Here is a 21,886-nt window from a genome sequence, read left to right on the forward strand (position 1 = left end):
AAACAGTTATATCACTTGATATCATAATGATTCCAATTGGACAGGAGAAAAAAACTTGCCGTTGTATTTCAACAATGACTCTGTAACAATGACTGCAAGTAATTTGGTAACGATCAAAGGGAATAAATAAAATTGCTTTTGACCGAATATTAATAACAAAGCGATTGAAGATGCATCAATAAATAAATAAGTCACAATAGCGACACACGCTTCGATTAAAACAACACAGTTATACTAATTTCGCGTGCTAATTGCTTGGTTAATATTATGGTTTCCTTGTCGAGAAGCTGTTCTAATTTCTTCGTCTTGTAATCGTCACTTGTAATATTAATTAAGATATTAATGAGATAGAAGCGTGGATTATATGTCAAAATGCTTTCTGCTTCTCTGTTATATTCCTGAGCAACATTGTGCAGAACTTGGGGTTATTGGCCCTTGCTATCGATGGCTAAGCAATTATCTGCTTAAACATACTCAAACTTAAGATACAGCGCTATCGTCGTCGTCGACGCTGTTTTTTGATTCGACGCCCACTCTTATCATCGTTAGTAGGAACTGCTGTCGGTGTGTGATACGTGTTATCTCTAGAGCTTTGTTCAAATTTGTCGTGCAGATAAATACCCAACTCTAGAGATCATTCATTAAATTGTGCAATTTGAGAGAAAGTGTAATACCAATAATGATGGTTTTGTCTCTTGACGGAACTGCCAAAATAATCAAATAATCGAAAATAATAATATAAGATAACATTATAAGAGGAAAAGGAGTTCTGATACGCTATTTATTTGCTATGATTAATATAGTAATTTCCTGGGAATTAACGATAAAACGAAGAGTCGTGAAATCACTTGGCGATAAAATAAACGACTGTTAATCCCTATTAAGGAAGTCACTTCCATAATACACACACACACACACACATACACACTGAAAAAAAGTGACGGGCATTTACATTGACTACTCACGTTGACCAGAGAGTTTCGTTTTCCGAAGAACGTTTTATCGTGCTAGAGAGCTCACGAACTTGCGCACGAAGTCAATATAGCGCGCTCGTCTGATAAGCGGCGCACGTTACTGCTCGCGGTATGCGAAAAGCCGTCAGACGCTAATTAATATCTATCTGATTGGATTTGTATATGTATGTACAGATATAGTAATACCCAATTGCTTGCAGTCTTCACGTCGAACCGCTTAACCGTTAAAGCCGTTTCCGGCCTCGGTAATAATAAAAGAAAAGACCATTTTCTGTTCTAACAATTAGTGACGCTCAACAATTAAGATACGGTGGTTTAAGATATGACGTTGCGACCTAAATGTTGTTGTCGGCGGTTGCGGAGGTCCGATCGGTAATATTATCACCTCTCTCACAGGAACTACTGTCAGTACTGATATCTCGAGTACTTTGCTCCTTTTGTCGGTCACCCGTACGACACGTGTTCTCATACGTTGGGTCACGTGTAGGTCTCTCGAGTTTCGTCTTGCTCACAAGTCGTTCTGGGCTTTCTTCCTTGTAGACGGTGAACCTCTCCAGATTGATTGTGGACGAGGCCGGTATTATCTCCTTTTTCTCGTACTTGCTGCTGATTGTGTGCGCGTCTTTCTCTGACTTGCAGCTGCTCTCCTCGAGGAAGTTCTCGCGGGAGCAGCACTGCGAGGAACTGCAGTGCTCGCCGTGGCAACGAATCAAACAATCAGTCCTGTCCATATGCGGTTTCATCTGCGGAAGTGTTACAACGTGCAGAATGATGTTAACGTTCGACAAATTGTAATTGAACAGATACACGGAGAGAAAAGTCTCACTTTGTGCAACAGAATCGTTCACCGGACGGTCTCTCAATGATGAAAATTCCGTAACAACAGACGATAATCTCTGTTATCGCGAGCAAAAATAATTGTCTGAATATTCAGCCGACTTAAAAGTCGATTAAGATAACTGACAAAGTTTACATTGTTTGCATGAGGGCAGTGAATAATCGAGGAAGAGAGAGAGAGAGAGAAAGAGAGAGAGAGAGAGAGAGAGAGAGAGAGAGAGAGAGAGAGAGAGAATGATTAAAAATATCCTATAGAAATTTCTTGGTCTCCTTACAATCAAGTTCTTCTAATCTTCAGAGAAAATTAATTTTATGAACAGAGTTTCTATTTTTATTGTTAGCGTCTCGCGTACCTTGTGAAACTCCGGCTGTACGGTCACCTGAGTAATGCCCATCTCGAAGAAGAAGGCAGTGACTTGATCTTTGATACTGGCGTAAACCTATAAAAGAACGGAGACGCTTCAATTTTAATAGATATCGAGTGCAATTCATATATAATACTTGCAAATGTATATTTTTTCAAATGTAGGAGCAAAGAAGCCTCTCGTTTCTTTATTTACACACAGTGAATATTTTTCATTAAATACTCTAAGTAAATTCACATACACACACACACATAGCAAAATATCAATGTAACTAATAAATACCTTTGGATTTAAAAATATTATATGTGCTGTGGAGATTATTTTGTCACCTGCTAATTGCCAAACATGAAGATCATGAACGTTGACTATACCCGGAAAAGCTTTCAACAATTCTCTCTTAAGAGAATCGATATTGATATGATTAGGAATTGTCTGCAGCAGTATCAAGCCCGACTCTTTCACTGCGGGGAAAAATAATAAAATAGGTCGATTAATATATCGTCACAATAATTTGCAAGAATTAAAATATCTCTTTCTCTCGCTAGTAACAAATAAAAAATTAATGTTAGATTAGTATTTTAGTTTATATGCTATCGTATCATAAATTTGTGTTAAAGAAAATACTTGCTGTATGGGTAACACAGAACAAACAAAGAGATCGACGAAATAATGGCAAAGACTGGGTCAATATACTTGGCCACTCCGGAGTCGGTGAAGTAGACCAAGATTGACACCAGTACGACAAAGACGCAGCCGAAAATATCGCGACACGTTTCTCGAAAGCCTTGGCTTTTCGGTAACGCCAAGGGACTTCGCCTAGTCTGCGCTGACAGTTGCTGCTCGCCGTCCTTCACCTCTTGTGAACTCACATTTCTGCAACATCAAATGTACCACGTCTTCTATCAACTTCGATCTCGTGCGAAAGATATCGTAGAGAAAGGAACATATTTTTTCAGCATCGAGATTAGAGTACAACTATGAGACTCGCCTGCAGAGTATCACATCTCCGCTCTTCGTGACGTGCAGGAAGATGCCCTGGTTGAACGTGAACCCGCCGATCAGGATGTAACAGACGGCGTTGAGGAGAATCCCGGAAGCGCCGATGCACAGCACCGGCAACGGGTGGTGCATCTCGTCCAGGTGATCGATGTGCACCAACGTCTGCAAGGCCTCCATCAGTATGGAGAAGCAAAAAGAGGCGAGGAAAACGAAGCAGACGAGCATAGTGACGATGTCGATTCTGGCCCATCCGAAAGTATTCTTCATCCGCCTATCCGACCATGATTCCTGCGGAAAGGAGTTTCCGCAGATTCATCAATCGATTCGACTCTAAATCGAATAGATCCGAGAATATCTCACCCGAGCGAGCTCTCTCGATATCGATCGTACCTTCGTCTTCGTCGACAACGACGTGGCGGAACCTTGCTCCTCGCCATTGATGCAGATCGCCGAGTTCCTCAGCGAACTGCAGCCGCTGCTACTGCTGTACTTCTCCCGGTAGGTGTACTGCAAGTAACACGATAGTTCGCGTTACAATTGCGGATTATTAGTCGTGGGGAAAGCGCGTCGCGGAGAAAATGCACTCGAGGATTTTGCGCGTTGCAACGCGCGAGGGCACTCGTACCAAGTACCACGGGCCTGTCGTACGTCTTCATCAATTACTTGCGGTAATATCGCGTGCGCCTCGCGTTTCACCAAATTCGACACGGATACACGACACGGTGTGTCATTGCGAACTTGGCCGAGTTATCGAGGCGATACACTTCGTGTGTGCGCGCCGGTGCCTTAATGCGAGCCTTCTCGAGCCTGGATTTTCCCTGAGATTTTTATCAAATAACACAGAATGCGCGCATTGTTCTCAACAATGTTATCGAGTGATCGAGCGAGTTATCGAGCAAAAATCATTTCAACAAGGAATAAATAGACGAGTAATTTCACAAGCAGTCCTTTGAGTTCCCGCTCGATCATTCATCATTCTCCAAGCAAAATCAGACTTTACACTTCGCCTGTCGACGATGAAGAACTGTCGGCAATTCGCACAGAGAGTCAAGAATCCGAGTCCTTCGTGTCACACTCGCGGAGGAGGCGAATTAGCGCGAAAAGAACACTTGGAATCGTTCGCACGGCGCGCGCGCGCGCGCGCGATATGAATGAAGTGGGTTAAAAGATTAATGTCGCCGCGCCGTCATGGACGCGCTCGCGTGAGTGTCGATTTCGTAAGCGAGAGTGACGGCTTCACGTGCTCACCTTGATCGAAGCGATGCAGCCGACTAGCGCCACGATGTTGCAGAGCATGTGATACGCGTTGAGGAGCAGAGTCAGCGAGTGGGTCACGTGACTGGCGACAATCTCGACCAAGAAGAAAGTCGTGGTGAAGAACAGCACCAGGTACAGCTGGACCGGCTGCAGCCTCCTGAACCACTCTTTCACAGCCATGATCCTGCGGAGACACGTGGTGAACGTCTGTCTACCCGTTCTTTCGACGACACGTCGTCGACACGCGGAGGAGGATCAACCGCTACGTCTGGCTGTTATTCTAAGCGGCTGCATGTCTCTCGCATTTTTCGCACAAGCGCGGTCTCGATTCGAGACCGGAATTTACTCCCGTCTCCCCGAAGAAGTCGCGCGCGACACGCGGGGACTCGGGAGAGAACCCGGCACGCTTCGAAGTCTTCACGGGAGTTCGGGTTCACGCGAGATTCTCACATGACGACGGGACTTTCTTCGGAACTCCAGGAGTTCGCAGGCTGTGTTTACTCAAATATACGACTGTGCCGTGAATGGCGAGAGCGATCTCACCTTCCTCCTCCTCCTCCTCCGCGAAGGAAGCAGACGTAACTCGGATCAGACATTCGTTTCGACCGCGAGGGGAGCTAAAATAGTTGTGAAGCGCGCCTTCATTGTAATGACACACATATACGCGGCGGAAAAACGTGCTTGCAGCGAGGGGAGATTACGCGGCAGCTTGTTTATTGCGAGATCCTCTGCGCGCAGGCAGGATCATAACAAGACAATCGCGACGTGGGCTCTTTATACGCTCTTTCAGCGGGTAAAAAGGAACCAGAAAAAAAGGAAGACCCGGCCTATCGCATTCTGAGGAAGATAAAATGACTCGACTCGGCATTGTGAGTGAACGCGGTCAATGCGTTCCAATCAGTCAATTTGCGACACGTCGCGAGGAAAGGTTCAGTCGCGTTTTCGCGGAGAAGTGCGACAAGTGCATCTCATCGAGTCTGCGCTGTTCGTTCAGCAAAACGTGCGCACACACGTTTCTCTCTAAATCATTAAAAAGTATCTTGCATCTTGGAAATTGTTCAATACATATGTCGGCGCCTGTGATATTCACGGACGGAGAAATCGTGTGTGAGAGAGAGAGAGAGAGAGAGAGAGAACCCTTTCTTATCTTACTAAAAGAGAACCACATAAGTTTCATTCGACACGAAAGCGCGTCGTCGCCTCCGCTGCATCCGACGCTCTTTTCCGAGGCTTCATCAACAATACTTACGCGACGCGACCGTCAAACGATCGAAGACGCTCGACCATACGTACCCTGCGCTGGCTTTGGCAACCGGAAGCGATCCGCGGAGTCCTCGAGACGGAGACCGGTGACCGCGCGCGAGCGGCGATCGCACAACGGGATGCACCGCCTGAGGTAAGGAAGAGGAACGACGCGCCGTTTCTGAGCGAGTGATGTCGCGTTCTTTACCGTTCAAGCGACGTTCCCCGGGGATGGACGTGGAAAGACGCGGGGGATCGCTGAAGAAGCGGACACCCGACTGAACGAGACGGTCGAGCGTGCAAAACGATATTGGAGCGGCGACGGCGGCGACGGCGGCTGCAGAGATGCCCCGCGGTGTTTGAACTCCTGCGGAGCGCGATCGGCCTCTTCGTCCCGCTGGAAATCGCGGTATCCCACGCGACTCGTCAGCCCGGACTGACGAATCGCCCCGGGGGCGATTAATCTCCATAGTCGCGCTTATTATTTATTCACCGTCGCATCGCCAGACAATCTGCGTGTCTCGCGCGCGCGCTGCACCTCGGGATATAGTTTCTTCCTCGAAAGCCGGATCCGGATGCCGATGCGAGCGATCGGCACCGTTAAGCCGATGATGAATCATTTGTTGTTGTCTGCGAAAATCGTGAGCCTCGCCTCGCGGCGAGATTGGCGACGTCGCGCGGCTTTCCGACAATTTCGGCAACGATTTCGAGCAGGTCGGCCATGTATACGTTTACTCGCGACGAATCCGACGAGTCGAGAGAAATTCACGACGGAAAGCATCAGGGGGCGTCTTCCTCATTCACCGGGCAAGCCCGTGCTCGGTGCTGATCCGCGTCTCTCGCCGTCCAAATCGGCAATCGCGACCAATCGTTATAAATTCAGGTATCTGTTCTAAAGAAGTTGAAATTCGAAAGCTCTTACGATTTCGTCAACGGTTTCGGTTTCCGTAATGAGACTCGAGTGCTGCAAAATACAACTTTTTTCTTTTTCCTTCCTTCGATTTCCCGCCATTTGACAGTCTCGACGACGGATTCTTTCCGGTCTGCAACGTTCGCTCAGGTGCGACAAAATTGCGCTTCTCTTTCTTTCTCTTTCGTTTTACAGTCGCGCGACGTTCGTTCACGAGCGCAGCGAACGCCGTCATCGTCATCGTCACGACGACACGCGTATGCACACACACACACACACACACACACACACGCACACACACATGGACGTGAACGGCACAATTCACAGCGAGTTACACGAGCATATCCGACGTCTCTGTGTTGAATCGAGGGTGGAGGGGAGGGGGGGGAGTCCATCAAAGCGTTAGTTGCGAACATCCGGGCACGGTAAATGGGCTTTGAACAACGAAATACCCGCTTCTCCGATCATTAGCGTCGGCGTCATCTTGGACGGTCATACTGAACGCGCGACGCATTGCGCGACATAAAAATGCAATGAAACCGAGCAGCAGTTATTATTACGCGCGATTCGAGAGCGACCCGAGAGCAACCCATCGGCTCTCATCGCGGACGCGCGGAGACGGAAAAAAATATTCCGCCACTAGATTGCTCCTATCTTATCGGAAGCGCTCATAATCGGCCGAATAATAACGACAATAACGACAATAAAATGCAGAAAGGACGATGAAACGACGAGACGGTCAGGCAAAAAGGTCGCGCGCTCTCGAATTTCGCTGCGGAGGCGTCACCCCGCCTGAAAAGATCGATCGCGAGCTGTATCGCGAGTAAATACGCGGGGGAGATCCCCCGCGAAAGACCGCGCGCAAGTGTCTAAAACACACGGAGACGAAAGTTTGCACGAGCTAACGCGACAATGAACGAGCGCCAAACGCGTGTTTTGACCGAGGTGGGATTACTTGAGGAGCAATTTTGCTTGTGCGAGCGAGAGAAATTCTCCCTTCCTCGGCCAAAACGCATCTGGCTTCGTTTGCTTCGTCGCGTCGATTCTTCTGCGTGCGCTCCGTCTGAGAGACGTCTGAAACAAGCGGGCTTTCTTTCAGACGTCTGAGAGACATTTCTCGTAGACATTTTTAGGAGCCGTCTCGATCGAGAAAATAGCTAAACTGCCTACGTGTACTTTCGATACACAGTTCTCGCTCCTTCTCCTCTGTCTGTTCCTCTTACAAGAAGCGACGATTTGTCGCTGTGCGATGCCGACGAGAAACTGCTACTGACCTCCGAACTCCGCCGGATCGCCGGGCGATGTGTGCTCGCGTGCAAACGATCGGTGCTCGGGAACGCGAGTACGCGGTAAATTAATCTCGCCGGTTACATTGACTTTCAATGATCCAGTCGCTCCAGTTACGAGCGATCGAGGCGCGAATTCGCGACGGAGATTTTCTGCCGACGGCCGACGGGAATCGTGCAACTCGCGCATATCGCGCGGTCGAACTGACGTTTCCCTCTGTCCGCGCGTAGATTATATCGGCTGGCTGTTGTGATCGAAAGTAGTCGGAGAGTAGCCGATAACGCGGCGATTATCAGTCTCGAGGATTATCGGCTGGTCAAATGAAATGCTGAAGCGCAGTACATCACGAAAGAATGATGTCCTTAATATCCAAAATAAAGGAGAATTCGCTCCGGCCGGGCCGTATCTTCGCGCCTTCGCGCGTCTCTCCGCTCGGCGAGGCTCTCGGCTGGCTTTCGACGAAGCCTCAAAACTCATTAGGCCTCTCTGACGAAGGGCAAAGTGCGGCGGCGACTCGCGCCTCTGCGATCGTCCTTCGACGGTAGGCCGCCAGCCGAGGTGCGGGAGAGGCGCGTCGCGCTTTAATCTTGTTGATATCATCATTAACCGTCGAGCCGTTGGCTTCCTCTTTTTACGCGCTCTCTCTCTCTCTCTCTCTCTCTCTCTCTCTCTCTTTCCGGGAGCGCAATTATCGCACGACGCTGTGATATAACGCTGTAAGAGAAGCGACGAAAGTGTCGTTACGAGAGCATCTCGGCCGTCTTATGGGCGGCGGTTTATGGTTCTTCAGCAGCTTAGTGCTTTCGTCATTCATGCCGCTCCGATCGCCGCTCCGATCGCCGCTCGATCGCGATTTCCGGCTTGATTTGCTCGACGACCGTTGCTATCGTTGTGTTTGTCAACGTGTAAGTATGAAACGAGGACGTGAACAATGCGGAGATGAGTCTCAGGGAAGAGAGAAAATTCAAAGCTTCCGAATTCGTGGACCTTGCGCGAGTCGAAGCCCAATGTAGTCAGCATCGCGCTTTCGTCTCCTTTCTTATCGCAAGTGACAAATCAGCAGCGACTTCTTCAACATTTCAATAGCTATCGGACTGATGACGACGCGTCTTCGCGCGTAGTAACAGATTCAATTGAGCGCGTTCGCACCTTTCGAAATAGTTGCGCTTCGAGCCGAAGCATCGGGAGATAAGTGGTGGCCCTTTGAAACGCAGCTCCTCCGATATCTCAAGATCCTTCTGCGATATCTCTTCAGTTTGTCGCTCGAATTCTTTTCAATCGAGCGATACACGAGAGATAAGCAGCGATCGAAGCGCGCTAACCGCTTCTTCATCCCGGTGCATTCGATAATCCAATTTCGCCGGGCGGACGAACGACCAGCGCGAGACATATGCACGTCCATTTCCTCATGAATAATTCCCGCAACGCGGGACGCGAAAGCCCACTGAGAAATACGCATAAAGTTAACGTTTCACAGTCAAGGACGAAAGCGCGACAGGTAAAATTCTTTCGCGAAACGCACAACCTGCCGGAGCGCAGGTTGCACGTGCGACTCGAGAAAACTCAACTGCGTGAAACTCACGTTTAAGATACAACGACGGCACGGCAATCACTGCAGTCGCTATAATCTTCCTTATTAATCGATGTTTCAATCTATATTTAGCGTTCCGCTTCTGAAGGTTTTCAACGATCGGTCACTTTCTAGCAAACAGCGAGAACCAGGAGAAACGTTAGGAAAACGTAATTAGAAGATATCATCGTACGAGTAACGACATTTCCGCCTTTTCGCCGTCTCGCCAGCTGTACGCTTAAAAAATATTGAAAACGCGCGATGAAATCCGACCAGGACGATCCGTCTGATTCACGCGATTCACACTTCGTCCAGGGGCTCTCCTCCAGCTTCTCTTCTCCGGAAAGTGATTTCCGCACGTCACGCGCGAACTTATACGTATCGCGCGGTACTTCTGGGATAAATTCGAGTGCCGCGCGGAGTTTTCCTCCTTTATTGGCAATCTTGCCCAACGTTTGTCATTGGCGTCGATCGACTGACACGCCACGAGCGCTCGCACTTGATCCCTTCGCACGTTCTTTCGGAAACGCGTACTCCGGTTGCAGCGACTCCGATAACGCTAATTGTACTTCCTCGGATACGATGGCATTGAACAAACGCTAACAATGTCCCAGTGCTAACACAGTGACACGATCCTCGGTGGACGAGTATTTACAGCCCAGAGCACACAGACACCTTGAGGATAATCGGCTTATTTTTCGTTATCACAGGTTAATTGTGCGTTACGACGTCGATGAAGTCGACACGCGGTGCCCGCCCAATTATCGCAATTGTGCGCGCCGCGTTGGTCATCAAGTTCCAGCGGTATACAACATCTTCTTCGGTATACAACATTTACATAACATCGTCGTCAGTGCAATATTCGAAAACAACACTTACGCGGTGCAACAGTTACCTCTGTGCAATGTCATTGCGTTGAAATTTCACCTGTTCTCCGAGATACGTAATTATAAGCGGTCTTTCTCATCTCGACACTGCAATTGCAGATTTGCCGACTCGGTGTTGGAACATCTTTAGAACATTTCTTTTTCTTCTTTCAGATATACGCTTATTTCGGGAGGAGTGGATGTTCAGTGAGAAAACCCAATCGCTGGGAACGAGTTCTCTCTCGTTGGACCATCGCTCCTGCGTTTCAAAGTGCCCCAAGGGGATCAGTGTGTTCGGCCGCTTTGAAATTCGATGTACACTCGCATATCTGCGGTGCAACCGACGAAATCACCGACTCGAACTTGGACCATCAGACACACGTCCGCTGGGTTCTCGCACCTTCGCACCCACGCGACGGCCGTTCAATCACGACCGGTGATCGTAAAGCCCGTATCGCGGCTGCCAGCGCGACCATGAAAAGAGCCGATCACGCTTGGCCTCGATCGGCTCACCTATCGTGACACGACTGGTTCAGGTGCGAACGAACGCTTGCCAGCCAGGAAAATCGACGCCGATCCAAACGCGCTTGTCCACGAGGACGAAGACGAGTCGACACTTCCGCTCACTGTCATCCTCGCGTCTCGGCGATATTATATGTATGTAATTATCCACCCTCCTTTCCAGTCCGCGCGTTTGTCGTCGAAAGCGAGAAGAAACGAACAAGTTGGACCATATATATATATATATATATATATATATATACTCATTAAATATCATTGCTGATTAAATATCATAGCGTCGGGCTTGTCCTCGAGCGTGTGCCGCGACAAGTCGCGCCAATGACCGATCCGCGCGGATTCGAGCGGCACTTTCTACGTGTGAGTGCGAAAGTGCCGTTTCCGGCTGCTTTGTTCGAAAACATCTCGCGGCCGTCGAAAGAATCCACCCGGCCGAATGAAGCCGATAACGAGCTGCCGTTCGCGGACGCCGTTCGCGAGATACCTCCGCGACGCGAGACGCAACGCGGACGCGAGGAATATTATCCTGCACTTTCTCCGAACAGGCGAAATATGCAGTTCAGAGGAACAACTTCAGCTCTCTTCTTCTTGCCTCATTTTTCGCGCCTCTACGGGCACTTTTGTACGTGACGGGACCTGAATTACATAAAACGGGGGAGATTGCCGCGCGAGCCACGCGCGAGCCGGAGCGACGCGCGATTTAATCCCGTCTCGCCTTGGACACCGTGAAAGCTAATTATGACGACGGGATCTCGTGCAAGAAGCGCATTGAAATATTAGCATAACACGACTGACGGCCGAGTGTTTCTTCGGCTTATTGTGATTACAATTTACATCGCTCGGGGAGATATCGCGGTCTGTATCCGCGTCGCTCTAATGGCATGCAAAACAGCCGGATTATCGTGGTATTACCTGATTTAATCAAGACGCTGGTCGTCTGGTCGGCCGAACGCGTCGATTTAAAATCGACGCGTAATCCGCGCGTTCTTACGACGAACTCGACGATAGAAAGTCGACTGCTACGATATTGTGAGTTTCGTAATAAAATCGAGGAATGCTCGTTACGATCGTGACATGCCCGCCGGTTTGACATAACGCTGTTATTACGATCGTTGCCGGTTCGTTCGCTTCGGGGACAAGAATGGATTATAACGGCGAACGGAAGCAGGAAACAGGACTGTTCCCCATTAGTCATCCTTTCTTTCTTTCTTTTTTTTCATTAGACGACGAATGTTTCGTGCATGACAACCGAGCGACAAGCGTGCGTATATATGATTCGAAATACGCGCGCGCACGTCTTTGTTGTGTGTTTCATCGTGTAATCTCTTACTTTAAGTGAATAAATTTAAAAAGAATCCGCGCGAAAGCGTGCGTCAGATGAGTAATGTTTTGTTGAAAAATTTTATCCTTATCTTGCATAATTTATAGACTAGAGAGAATATGGATCAGACGTAAGAAGCCTGAGGCACATCGCGATCATTTGTAGAATCTAAATAAGGGTTGAATCCTAGCACTCGTCGTTCCGTTACGGTAACGGTAACGGTAACGCTTGTTACGGTGATCGCGATGTATCACAAGAAAACAGACATTGCACGGTAATAATTTGTTGTACGATACTTTAGATAATGTACATATAACATATATACCAAATTACCTTTACACCCTAAGCAAATTAACTCCTCACATGATTGAATAATTCTGATAATAAACGATAATTCTTTCTTGCATGCAAGAAAACTGCTCGCATATTTTTCCTTCGAATGTAGCGGTAAAACTCTTATGGTAACACAACATCTTCTTTTCCCCGCATATAGATAATGAAGTTTCCTGAAGTACTGTCACCTTGAGTTCACGAAAATTTCTTGGTTTGGTCCAAAGTAAATTTTATGAAGATCGATAAATTTACCCGAGACTTGAAATTGTAATTTGAGTTATGACTAAAAATCAAATTTTAGCCGAGACTCAAACCACAATTTACCGGCTGCCATAAAGCCAAGATAACGAGATATTTTTTGTGAAAGTTACATTTAGTTTTGTGATAGTTTCGCTAAATTATGTAAGATGGCGTCACTTTCGAATCTTTTCCTCCGGCAGAATTGTCGGGAAACGAAGATACTGCTGTAAAACGGAAAAGAAATTGAGAGTGCTGTTCGAAGAAAGCTTGTTCGAGAGAGAAAATAACATAGTAAATTGTTATATAAAAGAAAAAAGATATTGCTAAAAGTTACACAATTTGAATAGATCTTAATAAATCATATTTTTTCCACGAATTTTGTATCTGAGGTTATTGTTTCTCTTCATTGCACATAAAATCTTTAAACGTTTCTTCACATTTGTACGCGAGATCACAGAATATTTACTGTACGGTAAGTTGAGACTGTTATGTCTTTGTTTGCACGTTTGTATGTATAATGTACTTTGTATGTATAATGAAAAAGTGATTCAGCATACATAATTGCATCATATGATTATTGGTCAATATAGCTTGTTTCAAATTTTAATCTTTCAATCATTTAACTTTGGTATATATATTAATGGTTTAATGATTATTCCTATTACAGATTATGGAAGAACCAAGTAGTGTGACTATATCCACTAAAGCTGTTGAGGAGAATGGAAACGTAAGTATCACTCATTTCTGTGGTATGTAAATTAAGGGTAAGGTAAGAGATAAAGTAACTAAATTCTTCTGTTCTGTCATTCATCAATGTGACAAAACTAATTTCTACCATGAATACTTATACCCTTATGCATTTGCTTTAAGTTTTATACTAATCGTGCAACTATCAGACTTAATTAATAAATCCACTTGCAATTTCACTGCGTACAGTGTGGTGAGAATGTCAACCTAGAACCTAGATTTGAGTGTCCCATTTGTCTAACATGGCTACGCGATCCAGTTTTAACATCCTGTGGACATAAGTTCTGTTCACAATGTATACATACTTGGCTTCAGTAAGTTTCATTTTGTGCAATTAACAATCCATTATCGTATAAACATTGAATCATTTATTTTAATATTATCAGGAAGGAAGGTGCTTGTTGCCCTGTTGATAGTCGCCCTTTAAAATCTGAAAATGATCTCTTTAGAGATCTTTATACCAGTAGAGAAATATCTCAGCAGCGTACAAATTGTCCTTATCAACAATTTGGCTGTCAAGTAGAATTATCACCTGTGGATATGGAGACTCATATTAGTCAATGTACTTATAAGAGAAACCTTTCAGAGTCACAAGGTATATTATTTTTTTATGTGATTAAAGATATGAATTACTTGTATTTTCTCTATACAATTGAGTTAATTGCAATTGCTATATTTATTAGCGGTACAAGGTACTACTAATGCTATGTCAGCAGAGTCAAAGTTATGGGATCCACCTCCAAAAAGAGAAACAGAAGTTTCAGAAAGGGAAGGACCTCCTCCTAATTGGGAACTATTGCTAAAGTATGTCAATTATATTAAATTATGCTAAAGTAGCTTGTTGCAGAACACTTGCAAAAATGGACAAAATTTTATTTTCAGAAACTTGTACGAAAGACTAGTAATTTTGGAACAGGAAAATCGCGAGCTCACCATAACTGTGTCTAATCAGAAAAAACAATTGACCACACTGCAAACATCAGTTTGCTTTAATCAGGAAGAGATGTACCTGCGAAATTGCAATGGGGTTTATGTGTGGAGGTTGAAATCTTTCCAAGAGAAACTCACAGCCATGATTAACGATCCTCTAAAGATGTTTTACAGTCCCGGATTTTACACGGGATCCAATGGATATAAAATCTGCGCTAGGATCAATGTGTCTTCTAGGGACTCGAATTATCTCTCCCTGCTCTTGCATATTATGAAGTCGGAAAACGACGACGCTCTCGACTGGCCGTTCTACGGCACGATGTGCTTCGTGTTGGTACATCCGCGCAATTCGGAGAACAATATACGCGAGATAACATCGTCGAGACCGGATCTCGAGGCATTTCGTAGGCCAACGTGCGAACTGAATAAACGTAGCTTCGGTTATACAGAATTCGTACGCTTAAACGATGTGATCGATTTTGTACAACATGACAGTCTAGTTTTTAGAATAGAAGTTCGTGCGTATGATAAATATAATATGCCATCGACGTGAGTCCGGCTCGACATACTGCATTCAAGTGCACTTACATAGAGAGAACGTAATGTTTTTATAATTTTTTTTTATAGTTTATAATTATTTTTTTTATAATTTATAATTTTTATAATTTATAATTACATGATTGTTAGCGGACGTCACCGATGTCTTCTCTCCATTTTTCCAAGTTGTAAACATGTTCACTCAATATTCGTATGACACGAATGCGATTCAGAAGAATAAAGAGATTAATTCCAATTTATTTTTTTAGTTGTGAAATTAATGATATATATATATATATATATGTGTGTGTCTGTGTGTGTGTGTGTGTGTGTGTGTGTGTGTGTGTATAATTTGTTATTTTTTTAATATTACATCAAACTGTTTGCATACACTATAGATATTTTTGAACAATATATTGACTGCGTTCCGATATTTATTGTCAGTACTGAAAATCTATAGTATATGTGACACAAACTATATATTTTCAGCACTGGCAGTGAATATCGGAACTCAGCCATTATCTTTACTGTCTGTAACACCTGCATTTTATATGATTTGATTCAATATAAGCCGATTATGTCCTTTCCAGTACCATGAAACTTGTTATAAAATTTTAAAAATATAATATATAACTAATATGTAACTTACTTTGTTAGTGTTTTAGAATTTATCTTTGAAGACATGGACCGAATTAAGACAAACATAAAAATCCCATACCGTTTTGCAACATTCGCAATAGTTATTGAGTTATTAATTACAGAAATCTGTGGCGAAATATAAAGATGCAGCGAGAAGCAACGAAATAATACACGTATAGCGGCGTGTTATCTTTTCCTTCGCTATGCACCAGCAACAGTTGCTAGATCGACAGGACCGAGAGGCCACAATGCTTCTCCAATCATTCATTTCGGTGTGCGCCCACTCCTCAGATGTCTTATTAATAAATTATTGCGAATATCGCAAAACAGTATAGGATTTTTTCTTTATCTTATCTTGTTGTTTATCTTATCTTATGTTGTTTATCTCCATGAGATTTCTCCACTCTATAAACTTGTTTTGAAATACCCTGTATTTGACTGTTACATCATTACTGGACACTTAGATAAGCTTTAGTTTGCTTTGAAGACTCGATAAGTTGGTACGTACACTGAAATAAAATTATATTGTAATTCAGCATTCAGCGAAACAAAGCAATCAGTAAATCAGTAAATTGTCAATAATTATCCAGACAGCACCGGACATCCAATGGATGTACGTTTCACGTCCAATTTATGTCCGTACGACATAAATTGGACAAGAATGTCCTTATTGGACATCGAACCTGTAGGACGTCCGATGTCTAAGGTGATCATATGTACTCTTTTAAGAGTATATGTACTCTTTTTAAGGTGGTAAAAAGAGTACTCTCTCTACTTTTTACGTATCGTATTCTTATATATACTCTTTTTTCCGTAATGTGAATTATATTTGTCGATATAATTGACCAGTGAGCAGACTTCGGTGATGTTTTTTGTCACTCACGGCATTTGATCGCCGCGAGCGCCAATATTAATTATGCGTAGAGATTCTGCGCAACTACCGAGCCTTGTTACAATGCAAACGTAGAAAGAGTTTTCATGTATGATGAACGCTCAATGGACTGATGAAAGAAATAGGTTTACTGTCGACTCTGTGAAAAATTTATTAATGGTTAAATATAATTATAAAGAATTTAATTGTTCTGAATTTTACGATTATTGTCTAAACAATAAGAAATTGTTAAACGATGTACGGAGTAGTGCAAAATATAATTATAAAATATCTTAATAATATAATAAAATATGTCTGACTATTTCTCGGTTTATTTAGTACCCACTATGTTTTATTTTAAATATTGTACCTAGTAATCTATTGATCATTGTCTCAGATAAAACACAAAATCATTTTGACGTCAAAATGACATAATTTTTATATTATTTGACGTCACCTTGACTTTTATATGATTTTGTGTTCTACTTACTGTACTCTTTTGGAACCGTAATTACTACTCTTTTATACACTTTTTTTTACCCGTCTTTTACTCTTTTTTTATGACTGGGATATGGTCACCCTACCTATGCTCGAAGTTGTGACAAACGCGCGCCCTTTTGTAAAAAAAATGAACATATAACGGACGTCCAATGGACATCCGTGTGCTGTTTGGGTATTGGTCTTTACTGTTAAGTCTCAATTTAAACCAATTGCATTATTGCAATTCTCAACTGTATTATGTTTGTTGAACGCATCCTATGTTTCAATTTTTCAAACGCAATATGTATTGTGAATAATGCATTGTGCATACATGCGTGATTTGTAAAAAATGAAGATTGACTTGAAAAATCATCAGGATGAGCTTAGTCTTGAACAATTCGTTGATGACTCGTCGCTTATTCGTTAATCGTTACAAACGTTAAAAGCTTATCAATTTTCACTTAGAAAATCAAATTGTAATAATTATTAGAGCTGTAATATAATAAATATCAGTGTTACTTTTCTATTATTGTACTACTACATCATTAAGTTATCAGTAAAGAATTAAGTTATCAGTAACGAACTAAATTGTTTCAAAAGATATATATATATATATATATATATATTGTTGCTGAAAGCACATATTTTACACTGTGCAATGGAGTGAATAAAAATAATTATAATATAAAAAAATATATTTTCTTGTGGTATCTCACATAATAATACGTATGAATGTCCATTGCAAGGAAAGTATCTACTGTTTCAGTGACCTAGATCACGGAGAAAGTTACATAGTGAAATTCATTTTATTTTCTACTCAAACGATCAGTCTGTCAGCGCACGTTACAAGAAAGATCGAGAAATGGAAACAAACATCATACGCTTTGTTTTCATTATCAATACAATTGCTCTGACAGGATGGGGATTATTAACGAATTATATGGAATCTCATTTGCCTGTATCGATAACGTATATTTATCGCTATGGCAAATTCAACGCAAACGTACGTCATACTTTAGCGAAGAAGGGTGACATTCCCAAAAGGTAAGTTTAAATTTAAAATGTGCATTTCTTCAAAAATGATGATAGTTTAGTGCTATGTATAGTACTAAAGATACTACATAAAAATCTTATAAGCGTAAAGACAACAGTTCGTTTTTCAATAATTAAACTGTAAATATATCAATTCTTAGGTGGTTTAAACATTTTTACATTTTTGCTGCGTCAGTATCGACGGTTATACTTTGTTTAATATCTTATAAGCATCTTTATGATGGAAAAATACCCGAAATTATATTCACATTATTAGATACATTATTTGGAGCATCCAGAAAACCTTTAGGTATATTATTCTTTTTAATATTTGAGTGCTGTTATATTAATTCTTTATGGAATTGAATATATGAATAATCGATTTTCTCGTTACTTTTTTAGTACCAGTGGAAAATTTAATTCTAGCTAGTATTTTACTATGTGTACACTGTTGGAAAAGACTGTATGAAACAACCTGTGTTAACATATTTAGCGACCAACATATAAGTATAATCCATTATGTGCTTGGATTTATACATTACGCTGGAACATGCCTATGCTTAATAGGCGAATCCGAAGGCTTTGTTAGAGGTATATTTTCGAAAATTTATAAACCTTTAAATATGCACTATCTTATTTTCTTGTCATATAATACATAACTTTTTTTTTCGTGCAGGACCTCAGACGAATAGGTCCTGGAATAAATTGACAACCACGACGATCGCTTGTGCGTTCATATTTCTATTGTCTACCTATATGCAACTTCATAGTAACTTTATTCTCGCAAGGCTGCGTAAGAATAAAGATGGTGTTGTTGTATCTCATGATTACAAAATACCATTTTATGGATTATTCGAATATGTATCAGGACCATTGCAATTTACAGAGATACTGATATATGTCATGTTATCTCTGATTCTCTGGCAAGCTTCTACTTTCCATTACGTTACTGTTTGGGTTATAGCAAATCAGGTAAATAGTTTTATATTTGTTTCTTCTTTTCGATAGATAAAAATACAAGTTATCTTTTTTTCAGATTGAGTGTGCATATTTGACTCATTGGTGGTTTCGTAAGAATTTTAAAAATTATCCCAAAAAAAGAAAAATGTTAATACCCTATGTTTGGTAGGATAACAGACAAAAATATAGCATATAAATTAGATAATACGATTAAATTTGTAATATGTTATAATTACAAAGGTAGTGAAGGTAATCAATATTAATCAACATTTATGCATACTGATATACATAAAAATAATAAATCGTCAATAAATGCCTAGACAATTATTATATCTCATTGACTCTTGATTTGTAGTTTGTGATATATTATCTTTTTATTGAAGAATAATAATTGCAAATATCCATTATTTTACATTACGTATACTGTAATAAAGACGAAAATAATGATACATTTGTAACAATATTAACATTTTATCCTTTGTAAAAAAATCTTTCTAGTTCAATTCATTCCATATTAAGCTGCAGAAATTTCCTGTTGTTTAATGGAGATCATGTAGAAATACTTTCCTATATGAATTAGTTATTTGAATAGTAAGCTGAAACATACAAATTATTCTTCCCTGGGATACGATTGTGATGATAATTCTTATAAAAATACGAACATGAAGCATGACGATATTATTGAAATCTTATCAGATTTTCAAAACATATCATCATGCTTCGAATAATAATGCTTGTTTGTACATTAATCTATTTTTGGTAAGATTTCAAACATATACCTATATGGGTAGCCTTGAGCTTTGTTCCTGAAAATTGACAGGAGAAGACTAAAGAAAATTGCAACTAACGCCAAGCCTATCACAGCAAATATCCTGCGCTTTTTAACATCGCCTTTACGAGCTGCAGACTCGGTCATTAAAATCATTCCTAACACCACTGCTCCATCTTTTAACATTAAATTAAGGACATATTGATATATAAAACATTATTCTGTTCTCTGTATATCCTTTTTTCCTATGTGAAACAACCTTCAAGTATAGCAAAAGGATACTTAAAATCATAACAATATAAGTCTCCAGTACAAACTGCCCTTGTGAGGATCCATGAATATAAGCTACATTTCCACTTGGTGATTTGTGGATGAAAGGTGGTCCCCTAATATGATTCCACATTTGTCCAGAAGTCATAGTTAACGCAAAGAACTATAAACAAGTGATTTAATCTCATTTGTTCAAAAAAATTATGATAAAAATATTTAGACAAAATGTACCAAAGCGCCAAGCCCCCAGATGGTTCTGTTGTAAATAAAGTCCAAGTTGTTACGTCTGAGATAAAGGAAACCTGCTATGAGAACCAGCAGCATTACTACTGCTATTGTGCCAGAATAATTTGGTGGTCTAAATACCCTGATCTATAATCAATGTTCAGATGTATCATGAAAATTATATAAAACATATGGTATTACGAAACTAATATTCATATAATTGTAATATAACCAGAGTGCTCCAAAATTCTACGAGCTTTATACCTGAATATCTGTTCGCTCACTGATCCATTTAGCTATCGCTTCTGCAGCAAATCCTACTCTCTGGATATCCATAGTATCAGCAGGCTTTGGTTTGCCCTTTGGTGGGAAATGCATATACACTGGTGCAGTATTTAACCTCATCTGCAACAATGTTTTTACAAGTCTGTTGGATATTGTTATCTAAGATTTTGATTTTGGCCTTTCTTTTTCTTTGGTCAGATAAACACCATTACAAGTTAAAAAATTTGATACTAAGGGTTAATGGAAAAAATATATAACAATCAGAAAAAATTAAACGGTGTATATCTACCAAGGCCTAGAAAAGGATAAAAAGCATATTAAATTTTGTAACAAAATGTTTCTACATTAACCGTATATATCCCAAATTCCTATGAATAATATTGTTCTCTCACCAACTGAAATACATCAGATCCTTCATCAAAATCAATAGAGACAAAGAACAACTTGTTGGAATATACTTGGGAATACCGAAATGAATTTGCTACTATTGTGAACTCATCATTGGCATGTCTGAAACAAACCATTGCATAAGCATATGCTTTCTCTAGTGTTCTTTATCGAAACATCGATATTTCTGCAGATTTACCTGCAAATCTGACATTGCCTCTGAGGTGCCATAGCAGTAAACATAACTATGACAGAGTAGTTCCTCGGAGTAGCTTTAATATACTGTTTAAATTTCGGCCCATTGAATTTCAGCACCGATCTCTTCACAGCCATTTCCATCAATTGTTGCACGCGCTCCGCCAAGGAGGAGCCTTGATTCTGCAAAAACGGATGACATTTGTTGAGAGAGACAAACAGACCGTCTGGTTGCTAAACGAGGGAGATATTGTGGAATCCTTACGTTTTTTGTCCTATATTGACAGGCGACATAGCTTAAGCATAAGACGGAAAGAAGCAGGAATGTAATGTAAAGCTTAGACTTCATCGCTGACAACTCCGAGGAAGGCTGATATGCTATAGAAAATTGATGCTATAGAAAATTTGGCAGGAGGAGAATATCTCTCCTACCGGCGACACATCAGCGGTCACTGGTATGATCGCGCGGACGATATCACACTAATCCCTATTGGCTTGCACGATACAACGTGGCATTTGACGTGCGCATTTATCCCGAGTGCGTATCCACGGCCGGATATATTTCAAATTTATATTCAAATTACGAAAAAAGTTCGTCTTGCGCGCATCGTACAGATCGAAAATAAAAGTTTTTTCGATTTATCATCGAATCGTGCTATTTGTAAGTGAAAAAGAAGAACGTGCGCTCCGCCGTTGAGTCGAGTCACACTATTCGAAAGTGGCCGTCGAGCCTGTCATTGAGTCGTACTACGTTTACGCCAAGGATGGTGGCGGCTCGTAGCGGGGATCTCGTGAAACAAAGATTGCGTATGAGAGACAGAGAGAACAAAAGCATCTCA

At 41.9% G+C, this 21,886-nt stretch overlaps 4 protein-coding genes across 12 annotated transcripts; 2 read left to right on the plus strand and 2 right to left on the minus strand.

Moving 5' to 3' along the window:
* Positions 1-1,143: 1,143 nt before the first annotated feature.
* On the minus strand, positions 1,144-8,081 carry ZnT77C (Zinc transporter 77C). 2 transcript variants are annotated; one of them, XM_011153623.3, is made up of 8 exons: positions 7,859-8,081; positions 4,424-4,616; positions 3,566-3,682; positions 3,165-3,463; positions 2,805-3,049; positions 2,459-2,637; positions 2,165-2,251; positions 1,144-1,717 (listed from the first exon to the last, which is right to left on the minus strand). In XM_011153623.3, exons 2-8 carry the CDS (start codon positions 4,610-4,612, stop codon positions 1,310-1,312), a joined length of 1,524 nt encoding a protein of 507 aa, XP_011151925.2. In that variant the 5' UTR covers positions 4,613-4,616; positions 7,859-8,081; the 3' UTR covers positions 1,144-1,309. The 2 variants fall into 2 exon arrangements, with proteins under 2 accessions (XP_011151925.2, XP_019700436.2); XM_019844877.2 differs by lacking the exon at positions 7,859-8,081 and adding an exon at positions 5,726-5,879.
* On the plus strand, positions 4,830-12,817 carry LOC112590447 (uncharacterized). 3 transcript variants are annotated; one of them, XM_025306876.1, is made up of 3 exons: positions 4,830-5,828; positions 10,152-10,384; positions 10,482-12,564. In XM_025306876.1, exons 1-3 carry the CDS (start codon positions 5,284-5,286, stop codon positions 10,745-10,747), a joined length of 1,044 nt encoding a protein of 347 aa, XP_025162661.1. In that variant the 5' UTR covers positions 4,830-5,283; the 3' UTR covers positions 10,748-12,564. The 3 variants fall into 3 exon arrangements, 2 of the variants coding, with proteins under 2 accessions (XP_025162661.1, XP_025162662.1); XM_025306877.1 differs by having other exon boundaries at positions 4,838-5,828; positions 10,152-10,264; positions 10,482-12,557; XR_003114217.1 differs by lacking the exon at positions 10,152-10,384 and having other exon boundaries at positions 5,771-5,828; positions 10,482-12,817.
* An 81-nt stretch (positions 12,818-12,898) lies between these two features.
* On the plus strand, positions 12,899-19,248 carry LOC105190721 (TNF receptor-associated factor 6). 5 transcript variants are annotated; one of them, XM_011153620.3, is made up of 7 exons: positions 13,388-13,447; positions 15,696-16,073; positions 17,691-17,968; positions 18,118-18,266; positions 18,359-18,547; positions 18,633-18,928; positions 18,993-19,248. In XM_011153620.3, the coding sequence occupies exons 3-7, from the start codon at positions 17,787-17,789 to the stop codon at positions 19,083-19,085; spliced, it is 909 nt and encodes a 302-aa protein (XP_011151922.2). In that variant the 5' UTR covers positions 13,388-13,447; positions 15,696-16,073; positions 17,691-17,786; the 3' UTR covers positions 19,086-19,248. The 5 variants fall into 5 exon arrangements, with proteins under 5 accessions (XP_025162677.1, XP_011151923.1, XP_019700444.1 ...); XM_011153621.3 differs by lacking the exons at positions 15,696-16,073; positions 17,691-17,968; positions 18,118-18,266; ... (1 more) ...; positions 18,633-18,928; positions 18,993-19,248 and adding exons at positions 12,900-13,192; positions 13,657-13,781; positions 13,854-14,062; positions 14,151-14,271; positions 14,350-15,194; XM_019844885.2 differs by lacking the exons at positions 15,696-16,073; positions 17,691-17,968; positions 18,118-18,266; ... (1 more) ...; positions 18,633-18,928; positions 18,993-19,248 and adding exons at positions 12,900-13,192; positions 13,657-13,781; positions 13,854-14,062; positions 14,184-14,271; positions 14,350-15,194.
* Positions 19,249-19,308: 60 nt separating this feature from the next.
* Positions 19,309-21,768, minus strand: Ostgamma (oligosaccharide transferase gamma subunit). 2 transcript variants are annotated; one of them, XM_019844886.2, is made up of 8 exons: positions 21,313-21,396; positions 21,052-21,230; positions 20,858-20,975; positions 20,445-20,585; positions 20,187-20,327; positions 19,968-20,118; positions 19,696-19,861; positions 19,309-19,536 (listed from the first exon to the last, which is right to left on the minus strand). In XM_019844886.2, the coding sequence occupies exons 1-8, from the start codon at positions 21,394-21,396 to the stop codon at positions 19,527-19,529; spliced, it is 990 nt and encodes a 329-aa protein (XP_019700445.1). In that variant the 3' UTR covers positions 19,309-19,526. The 2 variants fall into 2 exon arrangements, with proteins under 2 accessions (XP_019700445.1, XP_011151921.1); XM_011153619.3 differs by having other exon boundaries at positions 19,320-19,512; positions 21,313-21,768.
* Between the last annotated feature and the right edge of the window lie 118 nt (positions 21,769-21,886).

The sequence above is a fragment of the Harpegnathos saltator genome, unplaced genomic scaffold (assembly GCF_003227715.2).
Source record: "Harpegnathos saltator strain DR-91 unplaced genomic scaffold, Hsal_v8.6 scaffold81, whole genome shotgun sequence".
NCBI lineage: Eukaryota > Metazoa > Arthropoda > Insecta > Hymenoptera > Formicidae > Harpegnathos > Harpegnathos saltator.